At 36.0% G+C, this 12,043-nt stretch overlaps 1 protein-coding gene across 1 annotated transcript in view; it reads left to right on the top strand.

Moving 5' to 3' along the window:
• LOC135208005 (helicase POLQ-like) overlaps positions 1-12,043 on the top strand; it is a 128,821-nt gene that overhangs the window by 29,254 nt on the left and 87,524 nt on the right. The window contains exon 4 of the mRNA XM_064240101.1: positions 4,156-4,313. Coding sequence (XP_064096171.1) covers positions 4,156-4,313 — 158 coding nt within the window. The remainder of the gene's footprint in view (positions 1-4,155; positions 4,314-12,043) is intronic.

Below are 12,043 nucleotides of genomic sequence, written 5' to 3'. Positions count from 1 at the left end.
CTCCCCTCAGGAGACAGGTGGAAGAAAATAACCTGACAAGAAAGGGGGACTGGTTCTTACACCCGCCTCCCAGCGGCGGGTAAGGTAGATCACCTGACCTACCTGTAGCGTGTGCCGCGAGTTTTGAATTTTCTGTCGTGACGTCAGAGACCTAAGCTAAGTATATATCTGCCAGGTAAGTATGTACAAAACTTTATTGTATACTAACAATATCATTTCACGGAGCGACACGGCTGAGCCCAGAAAAGGCATGTTTTGATCAAAAATCATATAGGCCTCCATTCACTTCCAATAGCTCTACTAATACGCAGGTAGGTAGTCAGAAGGGACAGCACCCTCAAAAGGGAAAACAACCTGCACAGCAAAAAGCATATCCTTTTCACAAGGTCCAAAAACCAGCTTATAGAGGAAAAGGAAAAGCAACACCTGGATTGCCTATTAAGGGAAAAGGCAGAGGAAGGGGGGATCCCAATAGGAATTGTTTGGTTGGGAATCAACTTCAGAATTCTCAAGGAATGGAAGTCTTCTCTTTGGGGACACAGCATTATTCTCAATGGACTGGGGTGGAAATGGTCTCACCCCTTACAGCTTTGAAAGGGTTCTTTAAAAAACCAGACCCATCTATGAAAGATAACATGCAGAAGGAGCCATACAGAAACATTCTTACATTCGTCACTAGGCATGTCTCTTCAGTGTTCCCAAAAAGGATTCTTCAAAACAAAGGGTGATCCTCGACCTGTCAACATTGAACACATTGTTTGCCAAAAGTTTCGAATGACTACCATTGCCCAAGTATGGTCTATCATTCTAAAGGGGACCAGGACAGTTTCTATAGATCTGAAAGACTCATATTGGCATGTCCCTATTGCCGTTCCCTAGGGTTCTGTATAGGAAAAAGTACATACAGATTCAAGGTCATACCTTTCGGGGTGAACATTGCCCCGAGAATCTTTACAAAATTGGTGTGGTAGTTGTTCAGGAACTCAGGAAAGAAGGAATACATGTGATAGCTTATTTAGACGACTGGTTAGTCTTGGGGAACCACAAGATTGCGGTTGGCTAGGCTTTCAAAAGAAGATTAACCAAACTTAAGGCTTATGTAACAATTCATAATCGTCTCTTATAATTAATAACCACGTACCAAAGAACTGACATAAACAACACTGAGTATGATGTGAACAAATGAATTTGAAAAACCGCTGTTTTGGAGTTTGAGGATTTTACTTTAACTTATGTTAGTTTACCTTAGTATACCCATTCTACATTTATGTACAAAAATAGAAATAATAATTTCAATACAGTCAAACTTCAGTTTTTGTACAACTCTCTTTGTGTACATTTCGGTTTTCATAAACTTTTTTTCTACAAAATTTTGTCATGGTTATCATACGTTTCCTCGGTTTTCACACACTCGGATATGCCCCATGCGGACCCAGCTCATGACCGGGCCCCGTATTGAGCTCTCAAACAATGCAACCCATCGTCTTTTGTGACCCATTCTGCTTTTGTGTTTGTGGTTTTTGTGCTTTTTTATTCAAGTACAACTGCTAAATAAGCCATCATGGGGCCAAAGAAAGTTCCAAGTGCTAGCCCTTGTGTAAAAAAGGTGAGAAACACTGGAATTTAAGAAAGAACTTGTAGCAAAGTGTTAGAGGAAGTAGCATGCTGATCTCAGCGAGAAAATGCCTACAACAAGCTCTGCTGTTAGTGAATTTAAGGCTAGCAGAGCCTGGTTTGAAAAATTCAGAAAACAAATGGGCAAACATAATGTGCCTACTTCAGGAATTTAGGACATATTTGCAAAGTGGAATGATGTATAACAATTTTGTGGAGAATTATCATCCCAACAAAGAAGTTGTAATCCATGTCGCCAACATGTTTAAAGACAATGTCGTGTTTAACTTTAGGCATATTTTAAAGAAATGCCAGAAACAAATGTCTCTGGACAATTTTATTGTGCGATAGGGGTCCATTAACTCTCAACTTGGTCCTAGTGCCAGTAAAAAATTAAGAGAAGTAACCTGAGATTGGTCCTTGATACCCGAGTCCTTTTGGAGAGAGAGTCCCCTCCCAAACAACAACCTCTCCTCCTCCCTCTCCCTTCCTCTCCGTCTTCCGTATGCTAACAGGTGTTTTCCATAAAGATAAGAGTGATGTTAAATCTTCATTTATTCATTTCGTTAGTCATTTATATTTATTTCTAATTGTTTTCTGTATATAAAACTGTGTTTACTACCTATAAAATGTATTTTTTGCTAATAACTTTGGGGGTTTGGAATGCATTAATTGTATTTACATTATTCCTTATGGGAATTATTGTTTCGGTTTTTGTGGGAGGTTCTGGAACAGATTATGTACAAAAACCGAGGTTCCGCTGTAATACATTAATTTCTTTTTGCAACTAAGAAATTATTATTTCAATTAGCAGATTCTGGGAGTGTATACATTACATCAATGCAAATGGTGGATGATTGTTTTTTATGCATATTACAGTGATAATATAAAATGATAAAACTGCAGTATAAATGGTTTCAGTTAAATAAAATATCAGTTTCACTACCATTACTACCTTTATCTTAAATATAGCTGTAATAGCCTATTTGACTAATACAAATGAATACTGTGAGTGACACTTAGCTTAGGTCACTAGTTAACACACATTTTGTATCTTGTTATTATTAATAGTGCTTAGTTTTTCCAGACCGTGTAGTATATGATAATACAATATGGTAACAATTGATAAAGTTGCAGTATAAAAATATTTTAATGGTCTTCAAACCATGGTAGGCTGTAGGTAAACACAACTAGGCTACAGAATTCTGTCATTTACAAGAGAGAGAGAAAGAGGGGGTTACATTTTTTTTAAGTGTATCTATGCAGTTTATTTTGTTACAAGTATGGGGAAAAGAGGTAGATAATTGCCTTTAAAATAACGTTTTCTGTTTAAAGTTTGATGTTTGTTAATATGCACATTGAGTTTTTACATTTACCATGTGGTTTTGACCTTTTTTGGATTTTGCCATCATCTGAAGGGCTCTTGGCTCTATTAATTAGGATAATTGAAGGATTGAGTGTAAACAAACAATGGAAAGAAAAGCTCAATCATTTATAAAAAAAGGTTGTGGGTCAAGATTTTCAAGAGTACTGGTCTTCATGTTCCTCACACACATTTATACTAACCTTGTTAGCCTCACATTTAGATAAAATAGTAAGAGGCCAGAAAATCCAGGAACCATGATGGAATGTCATAAAGTTTTGAGAACTGCATGCATCCAAATTACTTTTCCAGTATGGTGACCATATTTATGGTTAAAATGTATAAAAAGCAGCTTTACAGTACCCCTTTGACCCAATTTATGGTACTTTACTTTTCATCCTCTCCCTTCAGTTTCTTCCTATCTATCTGTTCTGCATCTCTAAGCCTCTCTTTTTCCAGCTTTTATTTCTGATCAGGAGCAAATCCAGCAGGGCAGTGCTTTGAAATGGTAAGGATATAGTTAGGTTTTTCTAGACTCATTTATAATAATACTGTTAGTAAAAAAGCATCATGATACAATCACATGTCCTGACACTAATCAAACACTTAACATAACAGCATAGTACTTACTTAGACTACGTACATAAATGGCATTTAGTGAAAGAATTTGTAAAGGCCCTCATGTAAAATAAACTATTTTATCATATGCAGCATTATTATTTTGTACAGCAACAGGATAGATTTGCTTGGAATCTGCAGAATGTTTTTTTTTTCTTTTCTTCTCGCATTTACTTTGAATAGCATAGTCTTTCTGTCTGAACTGATTTTGTACATTTATACATCATCATCCCTGAATGCATAGCACTTGTTATTCACATCAAATGGCTCTTTGCAGCATACCTTTGTCTCTGTCTGCTTTTAACATGTCTTTTAATTTTCATCCATTCCCCTTTGCCTTTGTCTATATACTACTAGCTGTCAAGTCGTGCAGCCACCTAAACATTCAACTTGCTGCTTTGATTAAAATTCTTGTACAGCACTGTATTAGGATAATAACAAATTTTGCTTAAAACATTGCTAGAAAGCTTGAACATTTGACAGAAATTTGATTGAACTTTGTTTTGAAGTATTTGATATAACTGTTGCATTGAATTGATTACAGATTTTTATATTTACAGGAAACATCGATCTTGATTTGGCAAGTTGTCTGTATAGTGATCTCATCACGGCCCGGGAAAACCTTGCTGTGAATTGTTACTTGCATCTCCTGTATCTGGTTGTTCCTTATGACATTGTAAGCAGTGTAAAAGTTGTCCCAGATGTTTTGTACAAAGCAGTAAGTATGTCAAGTATTTTTTAATTATACATGATAATCACCACTTAATATTCCCTCACCAAATATTTTATTTATACAAGTCTCTATCTGTGGCCTTTCTTCATTATATCTTGGATCATGTATCTTTCCTTCGTCTTTTAGTAGTATACATATCTGCTACTTTGCTGATTTATTGTTCCTTTCTGTTGTCATCATATGTCCAAACTGTCTTGATCTTTGGATCTTTGGGATTGCTGTTAATTTTCCACCCTCTTAACATCATATTTCTGGAACTTTATAATTTAAGTTATACTTTATATTCAGTGTCAACCTGTCCATGTAATTAGAATAGTTAATACAGGAAATTGCATTCATTGTGATTATTCACAAGGAAAGGAGGAAAAAACATTTAGCATCTTGGCCATTAAATTAATGATTATTTATCTTAAATTCTTCAGTGTTTCTTGCTGTTTTTACAGAAGAGCACTTTCTTTTGCCCCATGATGGCTTATTTAGGAGTTGCACTCGAATAAAAAAAAGCACAAAAACAATGAACACAAAAGCAGAATGGGTCACGAAAGAAAAGGTGAAAGCGGAAGCATAGGTATAGTAGAAAACATTTTGTAAAATTCAACTCCACTTCTGGTGTATAGTGCCAATAGTGACAAAGAATTTGGTTTTTTAAATTTGTGAGCCAATGAAATAGGAATTGTAGGTTAAATATAAGAAATTATTTAAAAGTTTGTGCATTATTTAAGAATTTGAGTAAGTTCAATTCCATATCATGATTGTACTTTTGATGTCAAGTCAATTTGTTAGCTTAGCCTAGGCTAGCCTGTGTATGTATATACACACATGTATGCATCACATAAAGTAAACTGCAGTATGCATTTACTATGCTCTTTGTATGTGTATATGTTCACAAATGCACCACAATAAGGTAAACTGCACACTTTTGGGTGCTCTCTCTCTCTCTCTCTCTCTCTCTCTCTCTCTCTCTCTCTCTCTCTCTCTCTCTCTCTCTCTCTCTCTCTCTCTGCTATTTAAAAGAAAATTTTTTTTAACAAATGCCACATTTAATATGAATAAAAAAGATTTCAGTGAGAGAGAAAGAGAGCAAGCACACAGCAAATGCATTACTGTGAGTAGTTTCAGCACTGATCATACTGCCATCAGAGTAAGATGAACACCGGATAATGTTCAGTTGAATATGTTAGGAGTTATTTAATAATAAAACTGAAAAACAGGTACATATTGTAATATTGATAACGATTAATGAAATGACAGTTCAGGATACTGTACACATGGCATTTTAGAAGAGTTTCTCTTATGCAGAGGGCAAAATCAAATAACTGGCAACCTTAGATCCAAGGCTACCAGTTGAGGGAGATTTTATACTAGTTTCTCATTATAATGTGGTTTCGGATCCCATAATAAACTGTAGGTCCCTTTGTCAAGTAACCTATTGGTTCCTAGGCCTGTAAAAGAATCTAATCATTCAGGAGCCCTAGGAGAACTGTTCATCAGCTCAGTGGTCTGGTAAAATGTATACTTTTTACTGTGATATATTATTTGAACAAATACTACAAGTGATATTGAAGTGCCATGGAGTTTTGTTTGGTACAAGAACTGGCAGTCTACTATGTCTGAGGTAAACATTGATTTACCCCAAACACATTAATTTACTCTGATGTGTATTTTGAGTTTTTTTTATTTTAACAGGGGCCTTAAATTCTGTCAAATATGGTATAAGTTGTTTCACTAGGCTTTGGAGGTCTGTTGTAAGTTTCACGTTGACTAATGCTGTCATCCCCGCTTCCTATTTAGGCATTTTCAAGCAGTTTTGTTATAGCTAGATTACATTATCAGTATTTTTAGCGGATGATTACCATAGGTTTTGGTTAGGCAAAGCTTGCTTCTTTTGTAACTTTCTTGTTTGGATATAAGGGCTATGTCAAGCTTTGCTTTTTCTTCCTTACTTTCTATAAGTTTGTTCACGAATATTCATTGTAACTTGTGGCATCCAGGGTCTTGTCTGTTCTCTCAATTTAATGGCTAGATATTAAATTTCTTTGTTGAATTCTTAGGTTGACGTTGTAATGTAAGTCTGGGAATTTAAATTCTTTCTTTATGAATTATGACTGCATTATACCAGTTTGCCATAATGTAGATTTGTTGATGATTTGTTTAACAGTGCTTAAGCTTCATGGTGACTTGGAGAAGGACCCTCATGTTTTTTAGTGCTAGGTTTGCACTTAGCAGCGTATGTGTTGCAGGAGACTTACAGGGATTTGCCTAATACAGTAGATTTTCTAAAAGAAAAGGTGCTGTCAGTATTCTTAAACTTCTAATTAAGACTGTTTGTTTAGCTTCAGAAATTTCTACCAAAACTTTGTTCAATGCCTGCCTCTGCAAGTTCTGTAAAACATAAGGCTTCTTTTGATCCCTCTAAGCTTAGCATACTTAAGAACTACTTTTCTCCTTACATAAGCTACCAGATAGCTTTCTGAGGGCTCTGCTTCAACATCAGAACCAGAGATGCATTTTCCTTATCCACCTCACTTTAGGAGGTCACTTACCCTGGTGGTTTTGTGGTGTTGTCGATGAGAGTATTAGTTCTTGCTTTCCCTGGTTCATACTTAATGGCCACTATTTCACGAGCCCTCCAGTTGCATTGGCCCCTGTAGTTTTAGTATCTGGAATCGTGACTTATGAGGGCACTGCTTCAAAATTTTGAGTTAGGAATGATAGTTAATCTTCATCTTTTCAGCCTGACCAGGGCATCTGGTGCCAAGGTTAAATCAACAGACATCACTGCTGGTAACTCTCATGGCATGTCATGCTCTTATGTATTTAAGCATTGCTTCATTCTGTAGTCATTCAGGTGAATAAAGTTGCACAAAGAAATCAGACACTTAAAATGCTCGTCTGATAAGGCCAAGGGGCACAGCATTGCCACATGATACATTCCTATATTGTATAGCTTGTGTAGCTTAGTAGTAGTTCCCTTCAGTGGAGTAAGTCCTTGGAGTGGGTTTCTCCTAGTACCCGTGTCTTACTTATTGACTCTGATAGGACACCAGAGGTTGTGGAGCACTTGCAATTGAGAATAATGTATAGCAAGGTCAGGAAAAGTACATATAATGTTTAGAAATGACTTGTCTTAGATTGTTTCTTTGCATTGCATTTCAGCTGACCTTTGCATAAAGGAATCTACCTGCTCACACATCTCACTTGTCTCAGGTGTTGGGTGTCCTTGTTCACCCAGCTTGACTAACTTGCATCACAGGAGTTGCCCCTTTTCATGCTGCTTGCTTGATGTGTGCTTTGCTTGTCAGCGTGTTTGTGATCACACCTCTTCAGAGTTACATGACAAGTCAATAGAAGGATTGCTTAGTGTGATTTACATACACAACATATCTGTGCTAAACAGGAACTTCTGTTTATGATTCTTCTGCACTCATTCATTCTGCTTCTTCCTCTGTGGCCCCTCCTGTTGAAACTACTAATTTGGACACAATGTCTTTCGGTCCCCTGTTTCTAGCTTGGCTCCCTTTAGGTATTACCAAAGCATGATTGCAGCACCCCTTCATGTAGTTGCTCTAGATTTCTCCACTGTTTCTGGTTGTGTGCAGTTAATAAATGAGCCAGACACACCCATCTCGGATTGTATCGTGGTTTGCCAGTGGATTTATTGGATCATTGTTTGATTAAGGATAATGTGGAAATGGATCATGTTGTCCCTGATGTTAGCTTTTCAAAAAAGGTATATGTAGTTTACTCGAAATCCCAGGTCATTTAGGATGGTATTTACTGAGCTCAGTTGGAGGTATGTTTATAGAAACCTAAATATTATCAAGTGCTTAAATGATCACCTTAAGACTACTTCCGAGAAGATAATTCCTTCTAAAGTCCTCTAAGTTTTGTCGTAAAGGTAAACCATCGTTTAATGCTGCACAAAAAAAGAAACTTATCGTTTATTGAGAAAAATCAATCAGACTTTTTATCCTACAATTTTATTGAGCTTAGAAGTCAAGCTCAGGTCATCTATGAGAAAGTTGATAGGGATTATAATGAGGATGTGAAGAGAGTGGTGATGACCATAAGTTGTGATCTATCCTCAAGGCATTACTCTTTGGAGGTTAATTCAATCATGCCCATGCTCTTCAGAGCTTAAGTTGTGTTTAATGACCTTAGAAAAGTAAAAACTTCGCTCCTGGGCCTCCTTTGACAGTTATGGTGGTACAGTCCCAGACAAAACTTCCTTTACCCCTGGTCTGGGTTACTAGTGAATGTGCCAATGTTGCACCCTTTCAAGTTCGCCAAAATTTGGGAAACTACCTTGGCGATAATTAAACCATTCACATTGAATGAATGGTAGGGATTTGTCTGAGACGCTTTACTTAAACCTATGATGTCTTTCACTGTATTCTACTATTTTCACCCATATAGATGAAGGTTGTTCTGCTATTAAAACGTTCAATGGATTTGTATGAATTTTCATCATTCATTGTGAAATAAGTCATAGCTTGATGCAAAAGTTAGAGTTCAAACTTCAGTCATTTTTAAAGTAAGAATCTCTCTCTCTCTCTCTCTCTCTCTCTCTCTCTCTCTCTCTCTCTCTCTCTCTCTCTCTCTCTCTCTCATATATTTTCCTGCTATTTTATGAAACAATTTTGGCTTCCATAATCCACTTTTCTGCCACTGACATCTGCTTTTGTTTGTTTTTATTCCAAATCCCATTTCAATTATGTTCTCCCATGGGAAGTATGTAAGATATATTTTGCTGTTGATAGGTGCTGCTATAGTTCAATAACTAGGCCTTCTACTCTATGATGGTTAAAAAAAACTGTAGGCTCGAATGAATGAATTTATGAAATTTACGGCCGAAGCCAAGCATCGGAAGAATTCTACCCTTACATTACCTATGTCGTTGAGAGAAGGTCGATTTTTCTATTCATAACTAAGTTTGTTGCGTTCTTGTGTGCCGTTCCAGGCAGTAGTTTATGAATTGTGCGCATGAATCATGAGTACTACAGTATATATATTGTAAGCAAAAGATCTCACTCATTTTTGGTTACCCTAGTTTAGTTAGAAGTCACCAACATAAAGATTATTACTTTATCATAAGCAGATGTGTTATTCAGAAACATTTTGCAAAAGAATAATTATTATCTTCTAAATTGTTATAAATTCTACTTTTCTCCATTTCTTTCTTGGAAGAGAAATTCATTAAGATGCTGCCGGTTTGTTAACATATTTCAAATTTTCATATAAAATATCCTGAAATTAAAGAATAAGAGAATGAAATCATAAATAAATGTAAAAACATATCTTAGAGATAACAGTGAGAGTCAATGGTAAAACTATGTAATGCCGATAGTTACGAAATGGAATCATGTCTGCTCCCCAAAATTTGTATCTATTAGACAATAGAAAAAAAAATATAGCAATAGATAAAACACATTTCCTGAATTTATGGAGAATGACACTGTTCAAGAAATAATCCGAAATCTAATCTCACTGTGAAAGAAGCACATTATGACTCAAAATACATTATTCCATGAATAGCAAGTGAATGAGGTAGCCTAGTTACCAAACAGTCCTAAAAATGTTTACAGATTATGAAAGTTTTGTTTAGCAAATTAAAAATATCTACTTTAAATATTTTGCATGATTTAATAATAATTTCCTATAAGACAGTACTATTACATGTATTAGTAGCGATAAGATATGATTAGATAACATTTTATTGGCTTGAGAAGTGGTGACAGAATTCAGATTAAAGCTTCACTAATTAATGTCTGTGTGGCAGTGGCAAGCAGACACCAATATGATGCTATTGCCCTACGTGGGAAATTTGTTGGTCTTTGTAGTGCAGGATTTAACGTTGGGGGAGATTTCTAAGAAGACAGGTGTATCGGAGACAACTGTTTGTCTCTGGTTGTGGCAATTTGATGAATCTACCATGTTAACAGATCTTCCGAGGTCTGGATGTCCAGGACTTACTACTTTGACTTGCTATCAATTATCTTGACTATTAGGACTTCATTACCACTTCCATTGATTCAGTATTACTCTGAACATCCTGGGTCATGAATAGTGGAATTAGAAGAATTCCCTTGAAAAGTTATTGTTTTGGATCAAGTTGGCTGTTGCTTTAATAACTCAGTTTTGTGCATGGCAGTATGGCAATTTAACTGCTGTGTTTGAATATAAACAACCAAATAAAGTTAAACTTTATTGGTGAAAACAATAAAATCCAATACTGACTTGTGATTCTTCATGTTCCAATTCAAATAGAGTCAGAAACATACCCTGTCTTAATTCAAAGTGAATACTTTAACTATTGTCAAGGTAGTCTCCCAATTCTCAGCTGAATGGAAAGAGTGAAACACTGCCATATTCACAAGTAACCCAGATTAGGGGGAAAGGGAGTTTTGTCTGGGACTGTACACTTTAGACCTTAATGGGATCCTTCCTATAGCATTCATAAAGTGACTGCCAATTTTATTGCTCCTAAGGTTACTACATTTTCAGAAGATTAGTTGGACTTGCAAGTTATCCTTTTGTTTGGAGGAAAGGAACATTGTAAGGGATTAAGTTTGTCCTCATGCCCATCTGAATACTATAGGCCGATTTCAGTTACCCCTTTTATCTAAGGTTTCTTAAGGCCTGTCCACACTAGGAAACATTGCTTGCAAACAAAGTTTGCAAACAATGTTTCCTGTCCAGATCTCAGTTGTAGTCAGGATGCTTGTTGGTGCAGTAACCTCTGTATTCTACTTGGCTATTTTTATGCACTTGAGGGGGAATAAGAGAAAGAAAGAGATGGGTAATAAGGAAGTTTTCAGAAAAAGGAGCATGTCATGCTGACTTGCTTCTGGCAGAACAGAAAATAGATATGTACATATATACAGTGGAACCCCCGTATTCGCGTTCTCCAGATTTGCGGAATCACGCATTCACAGATTTTTTCGGGAACATTTCCCACATTATTCGTGGAAAATTTGCATATTCTCGATATTTTTCTGAGAAATATCCATAAATTCCTGTTTTTTTTTTCAATTTCATCATAAAATGCACTTTTTGTGATAAAAATATTTAAAAAACCAAGTATAATTATTTTTAGTGGGTTTTTCTTGAGTTTTAAGTAACAAAATAGGCTGTTTTCAGCGTTTTTATAAGGGTTCCACGTATTCGTGGGGGGAGGGGGGGTCTGGTGCACATCCCCCACGAAATGCTGGGGAGTCCACATACATGTGATTCACATGATATACTATACATTAATCCATATATGATAATATATAAATATAATATTGTATTAAATTTATACGTACACGGTACGTGCATATATATACACATATAGTACATATATTTACATAAACATATTCATTATACATGTGCATATACATATACACAGAAACATTTCCATTCTGGATGGGAAACAAATATGCAGTAAAAAGTGTTTGCAAACTTTGTTTGCAAACAATGTTTCCTAGTGTGACAGGCCTTTAGAAACTCCCTTCAAGCATCTTTGTAGGTTTGTTGAAAATAATAACTTGCTACCAGCATTACAGTTTGGGTTTTGTATAGGCCTTGGTACTCTTGTCAATATATCTGCTTTCTTGCAGATTTGCTCTTGCTGAGGGTGCAGAGGTGTGCATGGTAACAATGAAATCTTATTTATTGGTGAGGGCTTGATGACTTTATATCTAAGACCTAGAAAGTCCCAAGATAGTACCTCAGGT

Source organism: Macrobrachium nipponense, chromosome 34 (genome assembly GCF_015104395.2).
Source record: "Macrobrachium nipponense isolate FS-2020 chromosome 34, ASM1510439v2, whole genome shotgun sequence".
Lineage (NCBI taxonomy): Eukaryota > Metazoa > Arthropoda > Malacostraca > Decapoda > Palaemonidae > Macrobrachium > Macrobrachium nipponense.
Note: the sequence above shows the minus strand (reverse complement) of the source record. Positions and strands in the feature narration are given on the sequence as shown.